At 43.3% G+C, this 26,849-nt stretch overlaps 1 protein-coding gene across 5 annotated transcripts in view; it reads left to right on the top strand.

Annotated features, from left to right (window-relative positions):
• LOC122557945 (N-acetyl-beta-glucosaminyl-glycoprotein 4-beta-N-acetylgalactosaminyltransferase 1-like) overlaps window positions 1–26,849 on the top strand; it is a 667,804-nt gene that overhangs the window by 385,836 nt on the left and 255,119 nt on the right. For all 5 annotated transcript variants that reach the window (XM_043706193.1, XM_043706198.1, XM_043706197.1 and 2 more), the window contains exons 6-7: window positions 5,243–5,343; window positions 6,161–6,228. In XM_043706193.1, the coding sequence (XP_043562128.1) occupies window positions 5,243–5,343; window positions 6,161–6,228 (169 nt within the window). The remainder of the gene's footprint in view (window positions 1–5,242; window positions 5,344–6,160; window positions 6,229–26,849) is intronic.

Genomic DNA, 26,849 nt, shown 5'->3' with positions numbered 1-26,849 from the left:
AGGCAAGGCCTACCCTTCACAAATCCGTGCTGGCTGTCCCTAATCAAGCAGTGTCTTTCCTGATACTCATAAATCCTATCCGTCAGTACCCTTTCCATTACTTTGCCTCCCACCGAAGTAAGACTAACTGGCCTGTAATTTCCGGGGTTATCCCTATTCCCTTTTTTGAACAGGGGCACAACATTCGCCACTCTCCAGTCCCCTGGTACCACCCCTGTTGACAGTGAAGACGAAAAGATCATTGCCAACGGCTCTGCAATTTCCTCTCTTGCTTCCCACATAATCCTAGGATATATCCCGTCAGGCCCAGGGGAGTTGTCTATCCTCAAGTTATTCAAAATGTCCAACACATCTTCCTTCCTAACAAGTATCTCCTCGAGCTTACCAGTCCATTTCACACTCTTCTCTTCAACAATACGGTCCCTCTCGTTTGTAAATACAAACATATTGACCAACCGCACCCTGCCTGTAACACATTGACCAACCTCCCCTGCCTGTATCACATTGACCAACCTCACCCTGGCTGTATCACATTGACCAACCTCCCCCTGCCTGTATCACATTGACCAACCTCACCCTGGCTGTATCACTTCTTTCAACCTCACCCTACCTGTAACATATTGCACAACCTCACCCTGCCTGTGTCACATTGACCAACTTCACCATGCCTGTATCACATTGGCCAACCTCACCCTGGCTGTATCACTTCTTTCAACCTCACCCGACCTGTAACATATTGAACAACCTCACCCTGCTTGTGTAACATTGACCAACCTCACCATGCCTGTATCACATTGACCAACCTCACCCTGGCTGTGTCACATTGACCAACCTCCCCCTGCCTGTATCACATTGACCAACCTCACCCTGGCTGTATCACTTCTTTCAACCTCACCCTACCTGTAACATATTGCACAACCTCACCCTGCTTGTGTCACATTGACCAATCTCACCATGCCTGTATCGCAGCCACCTGTATCATGTTGTCTAACATCACCCTGGTTGTATCACATTACCAACTCTTTCCCTGCCATGTCTAGCTCGTGTTGTGTGGTTTCAAGTTTGGTTCTAGTTCAGTATGTTCTATACACCTGTTGGGGCAGATTTTCTGCTACCAGGTAGTGATTATTCCAGCGTAGTTGGAGTTGCACAAGGGCACCTGCGGTATTCCCATCTTAGCGCACCCTGGACAATTCCTCTATGTCGAGAACCTCCATCGAAACAATCCTAATACCAGATCTTTTACCCCCCCCCAGACTTTGACCTGATCCCCTCAGGTCCCTGTCCAATCTCCTAACCAACCCAGGTTATAGTCAAAACAGACTTAAAAATCACACAACACCAGGTTATAGTCTAATGGGTTTATTTGGAAGCATTAGCTTTCGGAGTGCTGCTTCCAAATAAACCTGTTGGACTATAACCTGGTATTGTGGGTTTTTAACTTTGTACACCCCAGTCCAACATCGGCATCTCCGAATCGTGAAAACATTGGAGGCAGATGTATTTCAGGATTGAACTAAACATACCATAAGGACAAGCGCATAAAGAAGTTACGTAGACAATGTGGACCAAAGTGGGAGTTGGTTGTCAGAATTACGATGAATCAGACCCACCGAAGAAGCAAGTGGAAGGGAAGAGATTATGGCACTGTAAAGTGGCAGTGTTACTGCACAGCATGCATCAAAGGTTTTATCGGATCAAGCCATGGCTTGGGACAAGCAATGATAGAGAAGCTACAGTACAGTGTGAACAGAGCTGAAGTCTTTCATCACTATTTGACAATTTTGTTGGTAGGGGATGGAGCTACATAAAATGCAGAACTGTGAAGCATCCAGCAGGGACCAGAAAATTGTATAAAAAGAGATTCAAAATTCGACTCGGTAGGAGCTTTGCTTTCTGATCTGCCCAAATATATGGATAATCCTGAAAGTTCCCTGCAGAGATGGTTTCAATCATGACAGTAGATATGTAATATTCTGTAAGAAATGTGAAACAATGAATATTTTGCAGTAAGAATAATTGAAGTGAACTCTCAGCTAGATTTCTCTCACCTTCGAAATCTGTTCAAATAATCAGGAAAGAAGTAGTTCACTATTTTATGTCTGAGTTTGATAGTGGGTAATTAAGATGCTGTATTGGAATGTTACTGGCCACATTTTGGGTACCTCAGAGACAGACGGAATAATCAGAATAGATTGGATTTTGCTTTTGTGAGAATTGTGCAGATTAGTCATGACCTTCTTCAAGATTGCATTCCAAGACTCGTGGAATATCAAGTTTAGATTAGATTCCCTACAATATGGAAACAGGCCCTTCGGCCTAACAAGTCCACACCAACCCTCTGAAGAGTAACTCACCCAGACCCATTTCCCTACCCTGTATTTACTCCTAACTAATGCACCAGGCTTTTTAGCATGGCCAATTCACCTCACCTGCACATCTTTGGATTGTGGGAGGAAACCGAAGCACTCAGAGGAAACCTACGCAGACACGGGGAGAATGTGCAAGCTCCACACACAGCTACCCGAGGCAGGAATTGAACCTGGGTCCCTGGCACTGTGAGGCAGCAGTGATAACCACTGAGCCACCCTAAAGTAAATTTTCACACCAGATGGGACTTGAACCCACAATCCCTGGCTCAGGAGGCCAGCACCTTATCCATTAGGTCACTGGGGCACTTTTATTTTATTGCCATTTATTTTTGTGATGCTTTTAATCTGGTGCCCTGTGAAGCCATCACGATAATGCTTGAGAGTTTCTGAGATCACTGCAGTATTTGATGAGCTTTTCATGGTTTGAGCAATCAATGATATAGGTGAGGCAAGGTTGGCCAGGTCATCAAACCTGTCTGACAGCGTTGTCAATGCTGTGTTGAATCAGGTTACGAAGGGACACTGGATCATTTGGGATTATATTCACTGGAGGTGAGCAGAATGAAGGCACATCGTGTAGAAACCTCTCAAAGCAGGGTAAACGCAGAAAAGATGTTCCCAATGACTATCGAGTCCAGAACCAGGCAGCCACAGTCTAAAGATGCTAAGGCCATTTAGAACTGAGGTGAGGAGACATTTCTTCACCCATTGAGTTGTGAGCCTGTGGAATTCTCCACCACAGAAAGCAGGTGAGGCCAAAATGTTGAAAGTTTTCAAGAAGGAGTTAGATATAGTCCATGGAGCTAAAGGGATCCAAGTGGGAGAATGCAGGAACTGGATACTGAGTTGGGACGATCAGCCATTATTGCATTGAATGTCAGAACAGGGTCAAAGAGCTCAATGGCCTTCTTTTCTATGTTTGGGATATCAGTGGAGTTTAACTAACAGCTCTGAGTGAATGAAACGGGAATGGTGGAGGTAGGTGGTGTGTGAACGGGGAGAAGTAAAGGGGAGATCTGGTATTATGGGATGGATGCCTCCGAAGGCCACAGGTGACCTCCAAAGCCCATTGCCCTCTGCACCCTCCTGCCTGATACCAGCTTACCCAGCCTTGCTACCTACCTGACTTGGACATCGCCTTGTCATAGATAAAAAGGAGTGGTGGGGTTGGGGGATGCTGGGGTGAGACCTTTTACCAAAGGCCCCAATAGAGCAGGCAGGTCACTCAGTGCCTCTACTGGGCACGAAATGGGAGACACTTGCATTTTAAGAACACCTGCCAACCTTGAAATATGCTGGTGATGGGGCTGTAACATTTGTAACTTGGAAGAATTTTTGCGTACTGATTGCTGCCATCTCAATTTCCTCCAAGAGCATGATCCACTCTGTCCATGAAAGCGAGACTGAAAGCTCTGTTGACTGACAAACTGCAGGATATTATCAAGAATAGTGATTTTGACTATATTCAGGGGATGTGAGTGAAATTGGCAAGGCTGCATTTACTGTCTAGCTATAATACCGTTCATAATGGGTGGCTTACTTTGTCATTTCACTGGCCATTAATTGTCAGACTTTCACAATTTTGGGATTTTTACCCAGGTGGTCAGTAGAAGATTTTGTCTTAATTTGCACTTGATTCAACTTTGAGCGCAGCATGTCAAAGATCTTCCCCAAGCTCAGAAACCACAGGGCAAAATTTTATTACTTGTCACTTTTCTCTCAGGTGTTGTACAAGTAATCCAGCAAGTATTCGAAATGGGCCTTGTAATCTGACATGATGGACTGTAATTTCCAGCAAAAGTATATCTAATTCTGTCCATCATTTAGTGAATTTGCCTTGACGTGTTTAGGCTGGATTCTGTTTGTTGCATGAGAAGCAAGGTTTCCTTTAGGCAGCACTGAAGTTCTCACAAAGCACAAATACGAGTCAGTCAATTTAAAATTTCTACCCAGTTTTTCTCCAGTTAAATTTCTCTTTCAGCGTTCTTCCTGTGGTGCTCACTGCCATTGTCTCCAGCTGCCTTCTGATAGCACAGGTTTGTCCATTTGTTGTTGTTGCTTAGCCCAGGAATTCTTGGTCATCCTTGGTCTTTTTAAGTAACTGCACAGGGAGAATTTGATGTCCCCCACAATTTAGCAGCGCACAGCAAAAGAAAGTTGGGTGGAACTTTAGTGATACGTTGTGAACTGATAATGGTGTAGCAAAGGGAGCCAGGTAGATGAGACCAGCGTGAAAAGGAGAAGCAAGTCAGACTGAAGGATTGTGAAATTAATGCAGCAAGGATTGAAAGGAATTTCTGGTTTAAAGTCAATGTGTTCAATGGTACATTAGGTAGGGAAAAAGAATGAAGATTTGGAAAGTAAGGTATGGTTATAAAAGAGAAAAGAAAGAAAACTTAGTTTTTAACACTCTTAAAATCTCCAACTACAATTAAAGACCTAAAGGAATGAGGTTTCAGGTTTGTAATTGTTGATATTTGGCGCCAGTGAGGCTATTTTGCAATAACTTATAATTACCACGTCAGTAAGAAGATACACAGACTGAAAAGTCTTATCTTTCTGTAATTCACATCTACCAAACAAATATGGCAATTACACAGCTTGCAATACCTTTCAAAGGGGAATCGATTAACAAGCTGATCATTTTTCAAACTCACCTTGGACAGCAAGTTTTGGTTTCCATGTACCGTGAATGTTGGCATTATTTTGGTAGTAGATTGACTGCAGGCTGGCGTGTGTTAAAAGTACTACAAAATTTGCTTTCCTTTCTCCCTGGTTATCGTATAGTCTAAAGGCAGAATAGTCCTGAAGATTATTATCATCATCTATGTACATTTCCAACTTTATTTACTTCATTTCTATTTCTCCAGGTGATTTCCAGTTTGCAATTGCGTCAGATGATAATTCGGAGTTTTGGCTCAGTTCTGATGAAAGTCCTGCAAACGCCAGACTCCTGATGCACGTAGGCAAGGTACAGAATTCTAACTGGGTCTCACTTATCTTGTTTGACAGACATTTGGGGCTTTTCATTGCTGCGGCACTGAAACATCATCTTTTGTGATCAGACTAATTTTATTTTGTTGATCTGTGTGTCTACATTCTAAGCGTGAAAACGGAATTCCTTCATATTCTGGTCAATGTTATATCCTGTTATGCAGGTTTCTTTTAAAACACTTGACTCATTACTCTTCTCTTAGGAGACATCTACTGTAAGGTGTTAATGAGCCTTATCATACCATTTTAAAACCATTCATATCGGCCGTGCATATTGAGCACTGACCATCCATGTTGCTGTAAAGTTACCTGCCATTGACGTTTTTAATCTTGCACTCACCGGGAGAGATACAGGGGTGTCAAATATTAGAGGGAGCAACAATTTCTATTGAGTAAGAAAATGGGAATTTCTGGTTTGCAAATTGATTGGTCAAGGTGTTGCTAGGGGAATGCACCAGAAAACTCTTGCTCCCCCCCCCGACCCCCACCCCACACACACCAATGCTTTGTTTCATTCAATAAAAGGCATGTATTCCTTTTTCCTGTTGTGGACAGGAAATTACATATGAAAATATGTAACCACAGAATTGAGCCTCTTTGCAATCCTTACTGTTGAACTGAAACTAAAGGGTAGTGTAATTCCTAGCACACTTGGGATTGTTTGGCAAGTGTTCTTTTAATTGTGCAAGCTAATGTGGCTTCTTTTTAAAATTTATCATTTGTAGTCTATCACCTACCTTCACAGCTGGACCATGTTAGTAAAATGACTAACTCTTCCCATGCTTATCTTTCAGCTGGGAACAGAATGGGCTGCTCCAGGCGAGTTTACCAAGTTCAGATCCCAAGTCTCCAATCCAGTCCAGTAAGCACTTTATTCCATTTGTAAAGCCTAATGAACACTGTAATTAAATCACAATGAACAAAGCTTAGGATTGAAAGGTTAATTGCTGGTGCCCTGTAACACGGCCCATGACTGTATTTTAATGGGATCGATCTGCCTGTGGCCTAGCACCCCCTTTCAAAGGCAAGTTGGTCCCAACCTAAGAGGCTTTCAAAAAACCCCCCTGCAGTGTTAACAGGGAGGGCTAAACTGACACAGGGTGGGTCTGCTGACTCCCAGTGAATAGATGTCCTATCCTCAAGAGTTTGACCAACAGTGCCAGTGGTCCCAATAGCTCAGACCGTTGTAGTGGGCACTGCTGGGACTGTCGGAAGACACACGTAAAGAGTGATTTTGACCAGAGAAAGGTAGATTCTGATTTGACGATGAGGAGAGATTGGAGAGCTTGGGGAGGGGTAAATAGTGGGGGACAGGTATTGGAGAGCAGATGGCAAGGAATGAAGTTTGTTGGGTGGGGGGAAGGGGTGTGGGGAGATGGTTCAGGTGACTTCTTGGGGTGATGCCACAACTCATTGATGTGCCCCCTTCTTTACCCCTCCTTTGTGGTGGTGTCCCTCCCTCTGAACCAAGTGGCCTTGGGTTCAAGTCCCAGAGGTGTGTAATAACATCTCTAAACAAGTTGATTAGAAAAATACCTACAAAAAAAAACCTCTTCAAAAATCATGTTTGTAATCTGGCCTAGCTGCAGTTGGCCAAATATATCGTGACAATGTCAGCAGATTAATTGTCAATTGATTTAAAAGAACTCAGTAGAACGAAGAATAGGCAGCCTAATGGGGGATTTACCCATGTTATGGCTGCCAGGTTGTGGATGGATGGGGAGGATGTGGGCAGGGCACCCATCATATTGTATGTGCTCGCCTGCTAGAAACATGCCCTGTGAAGGGGCATTGAGAGGGGGTTAGTAACGTCCAACCTCCTGGTTAAATTGTTTCTATGCCACATGCCATTGATTGACATATGGCTCTGTGGGTCTTGCAAAGAGGCAGCAGCAGCCTCTGATTACTGTACAGCTGCAGGTCAGACTCCCAATCTCACAACATGAATCAGACTGTAGTGAGACCAAAGGTAAGCTTTCCCTTGGATTAGTGATCCTGGGAGCATTCAGAGGCTTAAAGCTCTTGTGCTCAGCAGTGGTGTGGGGAGGCGCTGCCCATTTGCAAAGAACACCATGTGGGCCAGGCCACAGCGCAGAAATGCCAGGAAGGTTACGAGAGTGATTCATGCATAGAAAGGTGAAGGATTTCAGCAGCAAGGACTGAGGGTTTCCTGTCCCTTGATGAGGCCTTGAGTGCTTTTGATCAAAGTGCCAAGACCCCTAGAGGTGACAAGCTGTCCGTGGCATTTCAGCTGTGATGCGCACTGCATGGCAACAGGGTCACCCACTGCTGGGTTTACATCAGGGACAACAGGAAGTATGTCTTTAAGTCTTGCTTAACTGGTGGCAGAGTGGACATGGGCAGGAAGCCAGGTCAGGTATGCTCCAGCTCCATCCCAACTGAACTCCTGCCTCCAACCTCACCATCAGCATGAGATGCAGATTCCACCCATTATTACTCAGCGAGGTGACTATTTTTGATGGCGTCCAAGTGAAAGGTGGTGGACTTACACAGAGTATGAATGTTAGCCAAATGGGAATCTGAAGGGACAGAGGTATTTTCCTGTTAATAAAGACGAGATCATTAAGAATTTGGTTTTATAAATGCGACTATTGATTCAGCAGATGCATGAATGAAGCAATAAAGACTTGAATTATCTAGTTAATAATGAAATATTTATGGGTGGGCACATTTAAGATTTGTGGTTCCTAATGCTAAAATTTTGGAAAAAAAATAATCTGACGTTTCCACCTAAATATTTGTGTGTCATCCGCTCAGTGACAGTAGTTTAGGTAGCGTATAGTAACATATCAGCAATCAGTTTGGATAAATTTTACAGCTGGGTTTCCAAAATGTCTACCTGCTACAGAAACCAAAGGAAATGGCGTCATTTTGGTTTAGTGACAAACCTTTTTCCACTTACACTTTTACAATATTTTAATAGCAGAGAGTGTATTCTGTTGTGTGCTGTGAGCTTATTAGCTAGACAGTATATTGTAGTATATGCCGCTCACGGCATGCCTCAGTCTGTATGCACCACATTCATTCATTTTTATCATTTATCTGTCAGCCTTTTGACCTTGTCTTGAAGTTTGAGTTATTTTGTATCTGAATGTGAGGCAGGTTCACTTTCATAGATCATGGAGTCATACAATCTTGCAGTGCATTTCCAATCTGACTAGCTCCTCTCTCTCTCTCGCCTCTGGTTTCTTTGGAAACATTTGCTTGCTGCAATAAGAACTCCAAAACCATTTCAAGCTCTGATAATCCTTTCCTCCTGGCTCTTTAACAATGCGGATTGTTCGTGTGCAAACCTTGCTCACAAATAATCCTGACTAAGGCACAGAAAGCCAAATTGGGCTCGCTGACTTGAGGAAATATTGTCAGCCGGCTGAAGTCAGACTGTCTTGCCATTAAATTCTCGTGTGCTGAAGGCATGTACAAGAGTTGGCTTGGAGATCGTAGAAATCATAAAATCTCGACATCAGGGAAGAAGGCCTTTCAGCCCATCTAGTTGGCACCAACTCTCCAAAGAGCATCCCACTCTACCCTGCATTTCCCACGGCCAATCCATCTGACCTATACATCCTCCAACACTATAGGCAATTTAGCACGGCCGCCCTACCTAACTTTGAACTGTGGGAAGAAACCAGAGCACCTGGAAGAAGCCCAACCAGACACGGGGAAAAGGTGCAGACTCCACACAGTCTCCCGACAATGGAAGTGAACCCAGGTCCCTTGCATTGTGAGGCAGCAGTGCTAACCACTGAGTCACTGTGCCCTCCCATATAGACAAGCCTTGCAGTATTCGGAAAGCAAAATATTGCTGATTCTGTAAGCCTGAAATAAGCACAAAAACTACGATGAACTCGCATCCGTGGAGAGAAAATGAGTTGATAGGCTGAAATATTCAAGCATTAGCTGCGTGTCAATATTGGGGCATTTCCTGGAGAGTGGCATTCTGTGAGCACTGGCAAGCTATCTGGCACAATACCCCACTGCTCACCTCATTACGTATGCACTGCACCTCTACAGCACAATGCTGTCACTGTCTTTCACACTCCAGCAGCGGCAGAACTTGTTGCCGAGAGGTCCCAGCCACGCTAGCACCATATTTGAAACCCAGCGGTCAAATGCTGCCAGCTAGTTATAGCCCTTTGAAGTACATATAGTGGGAGGGAAATGAAAAAGAAAAGCTTCTGAGTGCATGTAGATGTCAAAGGTGATACTTCATTGGAAATAGATGATCACAGTCAAAAATGTATGGCCACTTTACATCAGCACATGTCTGATTGACTGTCATAGTAACTGCAGCTGAGAGAATGAAGCTATCCTCAATCGTAGTTTAGATTAGAAACTTGTCTGAAGGAGTGTTGCTCTTTCCCTAGCATCCAATGTAGCATCACATCTTATCACTATGCAATGTTGGGAGCACTACCTGTTGCACAGTGTTCAAGGAGTTGAAAATGTGAGCTTTTATTGAAGAACTGCAAAAGTGCCTCAGGGGTTAGCACTGTTGCTTCATGGTGCCAGGGACCCGGGTTCGATTCTAGCCTCATGTGACTATCTGTGTGGAGTTTGCACATTCTCCCTGTATCTGTGTGGGTTTTCTCCGGGTGCTCTGGTTTCCTCCCACAATCCAAAGACGTGCAGGTTAGGTGAATTGGCCATGCTAAATTGCCCGTAGTGTTCAGGGATGTATAGGTTAGGTGCATTAGTCAGGGATAAATGTAGAGTAACAGGGTAGGGGAATGGGTCTGGGTGGGATACACTTTGGAGGGTTATTGAGCCAAATGACCTGTTTCCACGATATAAGGATTCTATGAAAACAAAGGTTGTCTCTGGGGATAGACAGGGATCACTCACCTTTCGAGCGGCAACAGATTTACAGTTTTACAAAATTTATAGTCAGTCAGGGATTACCTCATCCAGCTTACATCAGATGGAATTGGGTGTCAAATAAGTCTTGTCTGCCTTTTTTTTAAATGCCTGATATTGCGCTGCTATATTGTGGTGAAGTTGGTAAGTCTCCCATTCAATGTCCTCACCTTCCTCCTTGGGGTAATGCTGCAATTCTCCCAGCTCTCACATCCCTCCATTGCCTGTTTCTCTTGTGAGGGTGAGGATTATGTGCCACACTTGTCTGGGGTTTACTGCAAGGCATCCCACCAAAGAATGAACCAAGCCATCTTCCACAATGGCCCAGAGAAGGTAATAGTCTAGTGGTATTATTGCTAGACTGTTAATCCAGAGGCCCAAGTGATGTTCTTGGAACCTGGGTTCGAATCCCACCACAACAGATGGTGGAATTTGAACTCAGCAAAACCTGGAATTAGGTGTCTAATGGTGACCATGAATCTTTATTGATTGTTGGAAAAATCTATCTGATTCACTAATGCCCTTTAGGGAAGGAAACTGCCATCCTTACCTGGTCCGGCCTACATGTGATGATAGAGCCACAGCAATGTGATTGACTCTTAACTGCCATCTGGTTAATTAGGGATGAGTAATAAATCCTGACCCAGTTAATCCCATGAATGAATAAAGAAAGGGCTGAAGAATGTCTGCATTTTATCGACACTCGGCCTTACTCTGGCAATTGTACGATGCAGCCTGGCTGGAGAGGAGAGCCCTTATCTCCCAGTCACCATCTTGTAAGGAATCTGGCAGGAAGAATAGGTGTATTTTCCAGGTACTGTGGCAGCTCCCAGGGCACCCAGCCCAGATATTTAAGATGTGGAACTGATGATCACTTGTACATTTATTGAATGAAAACATTTCCTATTGAGGAAGTTGGCCCTCTCTGCATGATGTGTGCAGAGTCTATTGGTGCCGACAGCCAGGGAAAGACATCCGCGTTGACAAAGCCGACTGCCGGGGCTGCAGCAGTTGCAGGGAAGTGAAGCCCTGTGAATTGGGCCAAACTGTATTGGTAACAGCCATGAGTTGATCCCACACAGGTCCCCAGTGGCTTCTCAGAGACAGCCAGTGGCAGAAGTTGCCATCTTGACTGTTATGGACTAGACCAGACCCCCTCAAAATATTTTAAGAAGGTAGCCTAGACCGGAACTTGTTCTTATTTTGAAGGTCGATGTGAAGTGCGTATTCCGGATGTGATGAGACTGGTCAAACTACTCAATGTTAAACAAAACACAATTGATTTAAACACTGTAGTTAAAACGCAAACAAGGTTCCCCATGGGAGACTGATTAACAAGGTTAGATCTCATGGAATACAGGGATTCCATGCCTTTTGGATACAGAACTGGCTCAAAGGTAGAAGACAGAGGATGGTGGTGGAGGGTTGTTTTTCAGACTGGAGGCCTGTGACCAGTGGAGTGCCACAAGGATCGGTGCTGGGCCCTCTACTTTTTGTCATTTACATAAATGATTTGGATGCAAGCATAAGAGGTACAGTTAGTAAGTTTGGAGATGACACCAAAATTGGAGGTGTAGTGGACAGTGAAGAGGGTTACCTCAGATTACAACAGGATTTGGACCAGAGAAGTGGCCAATGGGCTGAGCAGTGGCAGATGGAGTTTAATTCAGATAAATACGAGGTGCTGCATTTTGGGAAAGCAAATCTTAGCAGGACTTATACACTTAATGGTAAGGCCTTAAAGAGTGTTGCTGAACAAAGAGACCTTGGAGTGCAGGTTCATAACTCCTTGAAAGTGGAGTCGCAGGTAGTTAGGATAGTGAAGAAGGTGTTTGGTATGCTTTCCTTTATTGGTGAGAGTGTTGAGTACAGGAGTTGGGAGGCCATGTTGCGGCTGTACAGGACATTAGTTAAGCCACTTTTGGAATATTGTGTGGAATTCTGGTCTCCTTCTTACTGGAAAAATGTTGTGAAATTTGCAAGGGTTCAAAAAAGACTTACAAGGATGTTGCCAGGGTTGGAGGATTTGAGCTACAGGGAGAGGCTGAAAAGGCTAGGGCTGTTTTCCCTGGTGCATCGGAGGCTGAGGGGTGACCTTATAGAGGTTTACGAAATTATGAGGGGCATGGATAGGGTAAATAGACAAAGTCTTTTCCCTGGGGTGGGGGAATCCAGAACTAGAGGGCATAGGTTTAGGGTGAGACGGGAAAGATATAAAAGACACTTAAGGGGCAACTTTTTCACACAGAGGGTGGTACGTGTATGGAATGAGCTGCCAGAGGAAGTGGTGGAGGTTGGTACAATTGCAACATTTAAAAGGCATTTGGATGGGTATATGAATAGGAAGGGTTTGGAGGGATATGGGCCAGGTGCTGTTAGGTGGGACTGGATTGGGTTGGGATATCTGGTCGGCATGGACGGGTTGGACTGAAGGGTCTGATTCCATGCTGTACATCTCTATGACTCTATGACTCTAAAAGAAAGAGGAAATTAGAATAACTTAACTACAGATCGTTCTTCCAGAATTCACATTCCGTCAACACCAATTTGCTGTAACATGATTGATGCATAGGGGACACTGTTTCTAAAGCATAAACTTTTAAACTTGTGTTGGTTATAGCACGATCACATCACCACCATTTTAAGTGTTATTTGGATTGCGCGTTTCTTGTAAAGCACGGGGTCACACAGGAACGTGACTATCGCGCTACAGAAGAAATTACTGTATTGGAAAACGTAATCGAATAATAGATAACAGTGCCCATTATTAATTAACTATTCTGATATATTCACATCCCATAAACACATCCCTTGGCAAAAATGCAAATTCAGACAATGGTTCTTACCTGCAGCTCCCCAATCCAGGAAGTAACAAACATCAAGAGGAAATTCAGAGAGCAGCAGCAGTTAGGAGCTATTCACTGAAGCTTCCAACTCTTTTGAGACCTCAAAGGTTTTTGCTTAAAACTAAACCTAAAAACGAAAATAAAACTAGAAAGCCTGGTATGCGATGGTTGGCACTCAGACTGCTTCCATTGTTCCAACGTTTTTAAAAAACCCTAAGGCCTTACAAATTGTTTACTTTCTTAAAGACAGTTCGGTGCATCTACCTTACAGAGACTCTTCAAAAAGTAAAACCAGGACAAAATGGCATCGTCACACCAGTGAGTGGGGATAAGATGGCTGTCCATCCCTTAATGATCCAGAACTGCTGCAGCAAATGACAGAGTTCTATGACACTATCCCAGGACATCCTCAGTCTGTGGCAGTGCTGTGCCTCAGTCATCTGAAGGAAGTGGCAGCAGGCAGTAGACTTCTCCTGAGGGGCCCCTCAGTGGTGAACTTTTTGTGTGGAGACTGTTCGGCAGCCATTGGAGGTTACTGATGATCCTGGTTTTGCTGGTGCATGCATTCCCCCTCTGTTTCTCTGCACCTTCATTGCATTGTGGCAGCAGTGGAAGTAACCCTAGTGTTGGCTGGACCCATTGGTCTTGCTTCCTCTGAATGTACATGGGAAACGTCAGAAGCAATGCAGGTCCTTAGTAATGGGAGTAGTCAGTATTTACATGACAACCAAATGATGGAATAGCCCAGTACTTCTTACTGCATGAAAGGATAACTCCACCTGGGGGGGCTTTGGAATGCATGTGCTTAGACCTTCAACATAGTGGCCCTTATTCCGATGAATGTAGGGTCAGCCACATTGCACAAACGCAGCAGTGAAATAACTTCTCAGAGTCTGGTATCCCGTCACTAAGTCACCCTTTATTTACACATGGTTAGTCCTTGACACTAGTCCAGCTCCCTCAGAATGAACAGGATGTCTGACATTTCTGTTTATATCTCAGCCAGGGCTTCCTGATTGCACCAGATTAACAGCCCCAACCAGGGAACTCCGATTCTGTGTGATCCATCTGGCTGATCTTGTCACAATCACTACATCCCTCCCCCTTTGTGTCTGAGGGGGATGAAGGTTGCTTCTTTTTGTTGTAGCTCCTCCTGGGGCGTTTTAGCACTGGCTCGGGTTCCACCAACTCTGCCTCAGATACACGAGCTGTGTAATCCACAGTAAATCACCTCTTCCACCTGGAGTGTCTCAGAAGAAATTAATTCCCATCTTCAGCCAGCAAAGGCATTTTGCGAGTTTGCAGCTTTTATGCGGTCCACTTCTTCAGGAGCATTGCACCTACCCGAACTTTATATGTAACCAAAAGAGAAAATGCTGGAAAATCTCAGCAGGTCTGGCAGCATCTGTAAGGAGAGAAAAGATATGACGTTTTGAGTCTAACTGACCCTTTGTCAAAGCTCTTTTCTCTCCTTACAGATGCTACCAGACCTGCTGAGATTTTCCAGCATTTTCTCTTTTGGTTTCAGATTCCAGCATCTGCAGTAATTTGCTTTTATCCGAACTTTATATGTCACTGGTTTTCCTGATGCTATTTGACTTGCTCCCCCTATCCCCCCACTCTCAAGGTCCGGGATGGTCAGATTTAACCTGGGAAGATTACAGTAGATAACGCGTGTGGAGGTCCAGGTAAATTTACAGAAATGTGCCTGTACTTCTACGCACGTTATCTACTGTATCTGTTGCACCCGATGTGGTCTTCTCTACATCGGGGAACTGGATGCCAACTTGCGGATTGTTTTGGAGAACATCTCTGGGACACCTGCACCTACCAACCCCACCGCCCCATGGCTGATCACTTTAACTCCCCCCCCCAATCCACCAAGGGCATGCAGGTACTGGGCCTCCTCCATCGCCAAACCCTTACCACTGACACCTGGAGGGAAAAATACCTCATCTTCCGCCTTGGGACCCTCAACCACCTTGGGATCAGTGTGGATTTCACCAGTTTCCTTATTTTCCCTCCACAACTTTATCCCAGTCCCAAGCCTCCGACTTGGCACCAACCCCCTAACTAGTCCTACCTGTTCATCTTCCTTCATTCCCACTGATCAGCTCCACCCTCTCCTCCAACTATCTAACTATCATATTCCCAGCTACCTTTCCCCCAGCTCCCCTTCCCATTTGTCTCTCAGCACCCCCTCCGGCCCACAAGCCTCATTTCTGATTTAGGGTTTATGCTCGAAATGTCAATTCCCCTGCTCCTTGGATGCTGCCTGATCTCCTGGATAGTGTTCTAACTTGTACTTATACACACTTAGTATGAGAGCCCACCACTGAATTCAGCCTGAAGCTATGGGTGGCACTGCCTTGTCCTCTTCAAGTAGACCTAGCAGGGGTTTGTGGTCCATTATTTTTATAAATTTACATTCATAAAGATATTAGTGGAGCTTCCTGCCTCCAAATATGGCTGCCAAACTTTCCTTCTCTATCTGGGTGTATTTACGCTCTGCATGAGCAAAAGTCCTGGATGCATACGTTATTGGGCATCCTCTCCATTGGACCACCTATGAGCTAATACTCCCCTGATGCCTTACGGGGAAGCATCACATGTCAATAGTAGATCTCTCTTGAGATCATAGTGTGCCAACACGTTAGAGGATGATAGTTGCTTCTTCAATTCCCTGAAAGCTATGGCTTGGCTACTTGACCATTTCCAAGGCTGACCATCTTTTAAGAGTTGACGTAAAGGTGCCAAGATGGAGGCCAGGTTATGCATGAACTTTCCATAATAATTCACCAGTCCAAGGAAAGACCTAAGCTCCGGTACATTTGTGGGAGCTGGGGCACCTTTGATCGCCCTCACTTTATCTTCCAATGGGTGTTACCCAGTCATGTCAACTGTGTAACCCAAGTAGGTCACTTGGGGTGCCTGGAACACACAATTTTCCCCTCTAAGGTGTAAGCCCACATTGGAGAAATGTTTAAGGACTGTGTCCAAGTTCTCTAAATGCTCCTTATTGGTCTTCCCTCTTATTAGCACGGCATCTAGATAAGTAGCGACCCAGGGTAGACCTTGTAAAATGTTCTGCACTGTCCGTTGAAAGATTGCACAGACTGACGATACCTCAAATGACAGTCTCGTATATTGCTAGAGCAAGGCATTGTAAGTTCTGTAGAATTACTGAAATCTTGTTCCTGTCCAGCCCCATTCTCTCCCAGTCCCAAAGAAAAGCAGTATTAGAGCTGATTGACAAATGCTTACAGTGTAAGGTGAGAGAAATTCAGCCGCTATGTGCACTCTATGAATCCTTGAGTTGTCTCAAATTGTGGCACACCGTTGAAAGTCTCTTGTGTTTACTTCCGCTTCATAGAGATCACTATGTCATGACCAATGGTCATGGTCAATGTTACTTGTGGCGAGATATAAGTCCCACACAGTGAGATAATGCATGCATTCCACATGCAGGCTACTGTGATTACAGACGCCTTCATCCCATTCTGAAAGTGCCTGATTAATGCACTTGCCCTTTCAAGCACCTCACATCGCTTGCAATTGAGCCTGTGTGGTCAGACAAAAGTAAAGCACTCATTCGGATCAGTCCAGGCTGGAGTAGCCAGGTACCTGCTCAGATTTTCATTTCGGAAATTGTCTAGATTCTCCCTACTGCCTGGTTCAATAGCAAATAAGATCTACAGGAAGATCAGGAAATAATGAATAAGAACAATGCATGCAAATAGGTCTCGTGTTGCTCAATAATGTGATTCTCACCTCACCATTAAAACCTTGTGTGTGAAATCCAACCTGCTTTCTCAAATCCAAGAACCTCTCTTTTCAGATCTCACCATATTTTCCCACCTGACTCACTATTGCCCACATTATTCGGGGCTGGGAAAATGGTTCAGATCAACGACTTTGTCATTTTAGGACGTGAGAATAGCTTTTCCCCGGTGCGCTTAATGAAGATTTCTGTAACTGAGAAAATAGCTATTTTAGAGACAGTCAAAGTTGACAGTGTTATGCTGGCGGGAAAATCTTGCTATTGGTATAATTACTAGCCTTTTACTTTTACGTTAATGTGAGCCGAGTTTAGTTTTGTACTAGTTTCTAATAATGGGTGGCACAGTAGCTCAGTGATTGGCATTGCTGCCTCACAGCGCCAGGGACCTGTGTTGAATTCCCGCCTCGGGTGACTGTCTGTATGGAGTTTGCACATTCTCTCTGTGTCTGCGTGGGTTTCCTCTGGGTGCTCCGGTTTCCTCCCACAGTCCAAAGATGTGTAGGTTAGGTGAATTGGCCATGCTAAATTGCCCATAGTGTTAGGTGGATTAGTCAGGGGTAAATATAGGGGTGGGTGGGTTGCTCTTCAGAGGGTCGGTGGGACTTGTTGGGCTGAAGGGCCTGTTTCCACACTGTAGGTAATCTAATCTAATTATGGAATTAATGTCCTATTTGCATTTCATGACAAAACAATGTTAGTCACTGCCAACCTTGAAGAAAGATCTAGTGATCTCTGTGGTGAAAATTTCCCTTTCCCCAGAGGAGTTACATTCTGCTGCCAAATAAAGATGTGTTGTGCCAATCAGTTAAATTTAAATGTTCACATACAGTAAATCCAGAAGTTTAAAGTATTTACAATCCCTTATGTATAACTTAAAGTTTTCAGACAGTGTGACTGTAATCAGGTAGAAGCTGAAATATAGCTAGACAAAGCTATTAATAAAAAGAAAAGTTATTTAATATTTGTAGAGTTTTTTTAACATTGCTAAGAAATGTTTTTTCAGTTTCATTCAGACTGTGTAGCAATAATGGTCTGTTGATAAAAACTTGATTGTACCTCATTGAAAAATCTGTAACTTGTAGCTTATTCCAGGATTTTGCAGTGAGACTAACCGTTTTTAGAATGGAAGTTCTTGTCACTTCATGAATAGAGGGAAGATAGCAGTATGTGGGAATCTTTGCAACTCTTCAAGAGGACTGTTATAACTCTGCTGACAGCAACTTAGAGATTTCTGCAATATTCTGTCCATGCTTGCACTTTCAAAGTTGCTGTCAGTTGCTGGAATAATGATGGCAACCGTTGACAATTTTGCCATCATTACCACAGTGATATCTGGGTCAGTATCACTTGCAAGTCCATCTTTGGAATCAAATATTCCACTCAGGTATAAAAGCACTTTGAATATAATATGTTTGAACCCAGATGTAAATGTCTTCTTTTCCCCTTCCACTGTTAAGTCAAGGCCTCCTGCTGAAACCTGTGGGAGGTACCCCTTTCAAATATTAGAGTTGAAAGCCTGTAACAGCAACAGTAGCCAGACATGGACTCTTTCTGCCTGTCATTAAAGAACATTTAATGGATTGTAACGGTCATTGTATTAAAGAAGGGGATGTACAGTATCTAAGTAATTAATTACCTTGAAGCCTTGAGAAGGGCAAAATTTTGCAACAAGAACATGCAAACAGACGAATTAGGAGCAAGAGTAGACCATCCAGCCCCTTGAGTTTGCTCTGCTCTGCTCTTCAATAGAATCATGTCTGATCTAATTGCAACCTCAGTCTCCATTTCCACTAATCCCTAATGAGCTTTTACTCCTTGCTTAGTGAGAATCCATCTACCTCTGCTTTCAAAATGTTTGAGGCTGCAACAACTTTTTAGCAAGAGGATTCTGAAGACACTCAACATTCTGAGAGTAAAAAATGGTGTCATCTCTGTTTTGAAGCCGGACTTTTTAACGGTGACTGCTAGATCTGGATTTTCTCATGAAAGGAAGTATTCTCTCTCCCTCTGCCTTGTCAAGATCTTACATGTTTTAATAACACTGCATCTTAAGCTTCTAAACCTCAGTGGTTAGAAGCCTAGTTTGGCCTTTCCTAGTAAACTTTCTAGTAAACTTTCCTAGTAAACTTTCTCTGAAATGCCTTTGATGCATTTACACTCTTCCTTAATTAAGGTGGACAATACTGTGCACAGTACTCCAGACATGGTTTCATCAATGCCCTGTCTAACTGAAGTGTAACCTTCCCACTTTGGTATTCAGTTCCACTCATGATAAACTATCACATTCTATTAGCTTTTCTAATGACGAAACAATTGAAACCTAGAGAAGTGATGATGCCACACCCAACACTAGATATCTATTCTCTTGTGGTAAAATGTTATTGTATTGATAATAGCATTATGGAAGTTATTCTGGCAGTTATGTAGTTAACTTAATGTTGCAATGTATGCCCGTGATCATATTCCAGGGCTCCAGTAACAGATAATGGTAATGCACTGTGATAGGCTAGTTAAATCACTGATAGATGAGCTAATACTGAAGACGATGATTTTGTAATGTGATAGGTTAAGTGTAATGGAGGGAACCAGTGTGGCAGATAATGATTAGTCTAGAAAGGCAAAGCAAGCCAGCATGATTGGTTATGCTAATGTTATCCGATAAGCATGGGAACAACAACTGTATAAACTGCAGAAGGATGAAGAGCTTGGGGGCAGTCAGGGAAGACATTTTGCTGGCTGTCACAGCTTTGATTTTGCAAGATTAAAGTTTAAATTCGTGAAGAATTTTCTGCGTCTCCTGGTAATATTTTCTAGAACATTGAGTGATTCTTCCAAACCACCATCAGCTTGATGAAGCATATTCTGAGGAATGGTCACTTGACCCAAAACATTAATTCTGATTTCTGTCCACAGATGCTGCCAGACCTGCTGAGCTTTTCCAGCAACTTCTGTTTTTGTTGATGTTTATGGAGAACATATCTGTCCAAGCTAAATTCAAGCTATTGTATTTTGGTAAAACAAACAGCAGTAGGATTTATACAAGTAAAAGTAGGGCATTGGGTAATGTTGTTGAACAGAGCGACCTAGGGGTTCAGGTACATAATCCTTTGAAATTTGTGTCACATATAGACAGGGCGGTTAAGAAGGCATTTAACACACGTGTTCATTGCTCGACCTTCGAGTATTGGGGTTGGGACGTCATGTTGAGGTTGTACAGGACATTGGCGAGGCCTTTTCTGGGTTACTGTGTCCAGTTCTGGTCGCCCTGTTATAGAAAAGGTATTATTAAGCTGGAGAGGATTCAGAACAGATTTACCAGGGTGTTGCTGGAAATGGAGGGATTGAGTTATAAGGAGAGGCTGGATATGCTGGGACTCTTCTTTGGACCCTAGGAGGTTGACAGGTGACCTTATTTTTTAGAGGTTTATAAAATCATGAGGGTTATACATAAGGTGAATGGCAGGTGTCTTTTACCTAGCATGGAGGATTTCAAGACAAAGAGGCATATTTTAAGATGGGAGGAGAAAGATTTTAAAAAAGACATGAGGAGCAACTTTTTTAACACAGAGTGGTTCATGTGTGGAATGAACTTTCAGAGGAATTAGTGGACGTGGGTATAGTTATAACATTTAAAAGACAATTGGATAATTACCTGAATGAGAAATGTTTGGAGGGATATGGGCCAAGCGCAGGCAGGTGGGACTAGTTTAGTTTGGGACTGATTGGAGCGAAGAGTCTGTTTCCGTGCAATATGACTCTGTGACTGTAAGAGTGGAGTCTTCAATTGTTCGATCTACTGTTACAGTAGTGAGAGAATCTTTGTATTTAGAGACAGGTAGTTACCTAGCCCTTACGATATTGAAATGATTTAGTGAACTCTTCCTGTCCAAACAGCGACAGTAATAACTTCTTAAAAAATTGTCATTGATGTGTGTAAAGTACTATCCTGGTATGACACTCGCTTGTCATAAAATCAGACAAAATTCAAAACCTTTTGTCTAAAGATGATCTGTTTCCCTGCACAAACTGCAGTAAGATGGACCACCTTTTTGGAGCAAAGTTGTTCACTCAACTTCGGAGTGAGTCCAAAGATTAGGTGCAACCTTTCAATGGTACGTATTGTCGATCTGGGTTGAGTCACTGGGATTTCTTCAATTCTCTGTAAGTTATCTGCCCGCAGGAAGACAGTATTTGCAGCTAGAGGCAGTCCCTGGATTGTGAATGGGCCCCGTTCTCATGTCCTTTTGCAAGTTACTTTGTACACAAAATGGAACGCAATGCAGGATATTTTAAAATAGCCGTTTGTGAGAAATGAGAATGTTGTATGTTTGAGCTTTAAAATTACACCCCTGTAATGGATTGCATTTGTAAATACAAACATTTGTATGCTGGACGTTCATAAATTGGGGAACCCCTGTAACTGCTAAAAAGACGTAGCAAAGAATGTGTGTCCATACCTAAGTGCCTCAGGAGAGCATTCAATGTGGTTAAAAAGCCATGTGGAGTGAATGTTACATGTTTGTTGTTTTTGGGGCTAAATATCGGCCAAAGGAACATTTTAATTTCCCAGGATAATTGAAATTGGTTTAGCCATGAATACGTTTGAGTGCATTTATTCCAGAATCTGCTCGTGGTAAAGCAGCATGAATGGGATCAGGTTCCAACCAAGAACAACTGTTCCAAATATGATGCATGATTGGTAGTTTTCTTTTAACTTGAAACTTTCAGTGTGGAGCACTTGTTATATGCAACTCACTCAACACTTTTCAATACTGTCAATTTAAATTTAATTGGCTCATAGACACTGAGCGCCTGGTATTCTCATCTGCACCGATTCAGAATCAGCTGCCCTTTCTCCTAAACAGCAGCCTGGGCCAGTACAAAACACACGCTCTGTGGTGTATCAGTACTCTGCACATCATATCTGTTTTACTAAATTTCTTAATGGAATGAGATAATTGCTGGAAAGTACTTGGAACCCGCTGCCTAACAATACTGTGGGTGCACATACCGCTGGAAAGACCTGAACACTGCCCATCTTTAATTGTCCTCGCAGGTGGGTGAGGAGGAGTTCGGGGGGTTACTGGTGGGAATGTGAATTACCACCTTTTTGTACCGCTGCAGTCATGTGGGGTATGTGCACCCACAGTATTGTTAGGCAGCGGGTTCCAAGTACTTTATCCCAACAACAGTGAGGATACAGGTGATATGTTTCTAAGACAAGGCCTTAGTGATATTATCAATAGAATATTAATCCAGAAACTCAACGGATGTTCTGGCAAACCAGATTTGAAACTTGCCACGGCAGACAATGACATTTAAATTCAATAAGGAATCTGGAATTAATAGTCTAATGATGACCATTAAACCATTGCCAATTGTTGGAAAACCCCATCTGGTTCACTACTGCCCTGTAGGGAAGGAAATCTGTCGTCCTTACCTGGTCTGGCCAACATGTGACTCCAGACCCACTGCAATTTGGTTGACTCTTAACTGCCCTCTGGGCAATTAGAGATGGGCAATAAATGCTGGCCTTGCCAGTGATGCCCACATCCCGTGAGTGAATAAAAGAGAAGTCAGAATGAAGCATGATTTGAATGGGGATCTCGCAGGTCGCACTCTTTCCATCTCCTGGCTGGCATTGTTTCTCTCTGTGATCATGATCGTGGATTTGGAAGAGTGCTCTCAAAGAAGTTAATATTGGGGAAGTGCAGAGACGCTCGAATCCTACTACCCCAGAGACATTGCAGAAATCAAAGGTTTATTCAAATTACTTAAAGCCCACCATTTTCCAGTCTGGTGAGCTTAGATTAAGGGAAAACACTGACAAGATGTCTGTACTTGACAAGAAACAACTACAATTGTCAGTAAATCAATTCTAACCACAGGCAGACAAAATATGAATTATCGAGTCGTAGTTCTAAATTAAACACTACCCCGTCTTAAACCCCTACACGCACTTACAGGCAGGTGCAGACAAGGAAACAACAGTCAATGTTATTGTAGAGAAAAAAAGAATTAGGGAAACACATTTTAATAGGACCATTCCACAGGATTTAATGAATTTTCCTTTTGCTTCTTCCAAGTCCTTCTGATCTCCAATATTCTTTGTTCCAGGTCCTTTTAATTCCTTACTGCAGACACTGGGCTGTTGACACACTAACTTGTTCAGTCTGTCAATCACTGGTTAGAGGCTCGAGCTAATCGGTAAATGGTGACTGCGAACAGCTAGCTATCTGAATTCTTCTTCACTTCTCCGCAAGGATAGAGAGAGATGCTTTTTTTTTAAGACTGTCTTCCCCCACATAGGCTGTCCACCCACCCAGGATCCAATCAGAGAGTCATCGTTATACTGGCGACCCCTGACCCATGCAATTGAAAAATCATCAAGAGGCTGTCTCTGAGTGGGACTACATTGAACACCCACACAGACAATGAATCCCACAAGCGAACAGTGTAAATATAATTCAGTCTGTTCAGTCACTTGATTAAAACTGTAATGTTCAATGCTATGGGCTCAGCAAAAGAGGGCGTGGTGTAGATCTAGAGCACTTTTTTCATCAGTGTAGACACAATGGGCCAAAGGGCCTTTTCTGTACTATACGATGGTATGATACTCCTTCCACATTTTCCTTGGCTTGTAATAGTGTATTTTTACCTTTTGGAAACAGAATCCCTAAATAAAAAATGCCATCTTAATACTAAGAAGCCTTGGGGAGTTTTACATTATTGCCATCATTATGTGCTGCTGAAGATTGTATTTTAAGGTGATGGATAGGATGGAAATCAAATGGGCTGCTTTACCTGAATTGGTATAGAGCTCATTGAGTGCTGTTAGAGATGCAGACAAGTGGCGAGTATTCCATCGTGATCCTGACTTGTCTTGTAGGCAGCAGAAAGATTTTGAGGACTGAGACGACAAGTTACTTGCACAAAACACCTAGCTTTTGACCAGCTCTTGTAGCTGTAGTTTATATATCACTGGTCCAGCTATATTACAGGTTGACTCTCATGATGGAAGAATTCTGTAATGGTAGTGTTGTTGAAAGTCAAGGGGAGGCAAATAGACACTGTCTTGTTGAAGATGGCCATTGCCTTGTGCAGAATAAATATCAGTTAGCACTTATCATCCCAAGTCTGAATGTTGTCAAGCAGTGTTTCATTATCTAAGGAGTTGCGAATGCAACTGAACACTGCAATAATTAGTGAACCTCCCCACTTATAACCTTATGAGGGTGGAAAGGAAGCAGCTGAAATTGGCAGGCCTGAGAACATTATGTTGAGGCACTCCAGCTGAAGCTGAAATGATTAGCCTTCTCCATCATAACCATCTACCTTTGTGCTAACTATGACTCCAATTGGTGGAGAGTTTGATTGCCATGGACTTCAGTTTCCACTGGACCAAGTGCTGCCTTGATTTCAGATGTAGTCACTTTTATCTCTCAGCACCTCTAGAATTAAGCGATTTTGTTCACATTTGATCCAAGTTGTTGACGTGTGTATTTCTGGTAGCAGCCAGGCTGAAGGAGCAAGGGGAAGAGTTTCTACAAGTGCTGTTTGAAAACAGTAGTGATGACACATTGCTTGAAGTTTAAGGGTTGACTGAAGGAGCAATTGAATTGCATTTGTTCTGCCCTTTGTGGACAGGATTTACCGGGACAACCTTCCATATTGTTGGGGACAAGGCAATGTTGTACTGGAACAGAATGGCCAGAAATCTGCTAGATTGTCAGTGCTCTAGCTGAGGTACTGTCAGAGCCCAGACGCTTTGCTGGATCTGTGTTTCTATTTATACCAGTAAATGGTAGTGAAGGTGCCTTTACTGTGAAGACAGAATTTAACTGCACATTTGACAGTTGCTTGTTGAGGATGAAGTGAAGTAGGTGTTTCCCTTGTCTGATTCTCTCACCACTTGGTGCTGCTGGCCCAGCTCCTGGCAATGGTGTTCTTTCAGGCTCAGCCACATTGATCAGTAGGAGGTGCCACCAAGCCACACACTTGGTTGAGCCAGAGTGCATTCTTATCCTGGCTGTCCCACTGTGTTCATCCAAATGGTGTTCAACCTGAAGGAATACTGATTCCCTCGCCTGAATAGTCGGGACAGTATGCAACTGTGCTGCTAACTCTGCTGGGCCCTGCTGTGGGACAGGATATACCTAGGAATGGTGATGGAGGAGGCTGGGATGTTGGCTCACAGATATAATCCTGAGAGTAAGATTACGCCAGGCTGCTTCTTGACTAGTCTGCAGGATATCTCTCCTCACTTTGGGATATGCGTCCAGACATTAGTGAGGAGGACTCTTAGACTGGGCCAATTGTGCCTTTGTAATGTCCAGACTGATGCCTGTCTCAATAGTAGGTTATCTGTCTGGTTTTATTAGTGTTCTCTGTAGTGATTTTCATACAACAGAATGGCTTATTGATCCATACCAGAGGGCAGTTTAGAGTCAACTACATTGCTGTGGGTCTGGAGTCTCACATCTGACTAGGTAAGAACAGCAGATTGAATTCACCAAAGGGTATTAGTGAACCAGATTGTTTATTTTTCATTTTATAAGCGCTGTTACTCAAAGTACTCTTTTAATAGATGTACTCGGTTTAACCGAGTTTAAATTCCCCAGCTGCGATTAGGGATTTGGACTTGTGTCCCCAGATTACTAGGTCTGCTTTCCTGTGTCTGTCCCAGTTCGGTTCATTCTTCTTTTATTTACTTGTGCTGTTGGTGACCCTTGTCTTTTAATTTCTGGATTGGTTATTGATCACTTAATGTGACAATAGGCTATACTCAGTGATAATGAGGAAAGCATGTTTAAATATGAGATCAAACACGGGCAGTTTCAAAGTACCCCGTCACTTTAGCAGCTCTGTCGAGTTTGCTTGAGTCATACAATAGATTTGTAAGTGTATTAATTCCGTAGTGAGAGAGAGCCATAGCAAACCTAAGCTCCTGGCAAAATATTTTTTTAACAAACGTAAAGATAATACCATATCAACAGTGATATGTTTCTACCGATTACTATTGCACAGTCAGCCACGTATATCTGTCAGAAACTATTCGCGTTGTTTCTTATTGTCTGACTGTGTGCTGCTCCCTGTGTTGTGTATCTGTATGACTCATTGTCTGCAGTTTACATTTTTATTAGTGTTTCATTTTAAGGAATACTACTTCTCTTCACAAACATATATGTTTACAGATTGCTTTGAGTTTGACCTAATAACCACGACTGAGCTAGTGCGTCATCAGTGCAAGAAGAGCTTATGTGAAGTGAATTAATCCAGATCAGCTCAATCTCATCTGACCTTGACTTCTGTCTCTGAGTGAGGTTAAAGCCTGCATCATGGAAGGCTTTATGTGGTGACAGTGTCATCCAACTCTGTCTGGCAGAAACATGCCAGAGGTTATGAATTATGAGTAGAACATGACATAGAACATAGAACAGTACAGCACAGAACAGGCCCTTCAGCCCACGATGTTGTGCCGACATTTGATCCTCATGTAAGGTAAACCTAATGTACGAACCCTCAAATTTCTGTGACCATATGCATGTCCAGCAGTCTCTTAAATATCCCCAATGACCTCGCTTCCACAACTGCTGCTGGCAACGCATTCCATGCTCTCACAACTCTCTGTGTAAAGAACCCGCCCTTGACATCCCCTCTATACTTTCCGCCAAACAGCTTAAAAATATGACCCCTCGTGTTAACAATTTCTGCCCTGGGAAAAAGTCTCTCTGGCTATCAACTCTATCTATGCCTCTCATTATCTTGTACACCTCAATTAGGTCCCCTCTCTTCCTTCTTTTCTTCAATGAAAAAGTCCAAGCTCAGTCAACCTCTCTTCGGAAGATAAGCCCTCCATTCCAGGCAGCATCCTGGTAAACCTCCTCTGAACCCTCTCCAAAGCATTCACATCTTTCCTATAATAGGGCGACCAGAACTGGACACAGTATTCCAAGTGCGGTCTAACCAAAGTTTTAT

The sequence above is a fragment of the Chiloscyllium plagiosum genome, chromosome 16 (genome assembly GCF_004010195.1).
Source record: "Chiloscyllium plagiosum isolate BGI_BamShark_2017 chromosome 16, ASM401019v2, whole genome shotgun sequence".
Taxonomy (NCBI): domain Eukaryota; kingdom Metazoa; phylum Chordata; class Chondrichthyes; order Orectolobiformes; family Hemiscylliidae; genus Chiloscyllium; species Chiloscyllium plagiosum.
The sequence above is the reverse complement of the archived record's forward strand: the minus strand, read 5'-3'. Positions and strand labels throughout refer to the sequence as shown.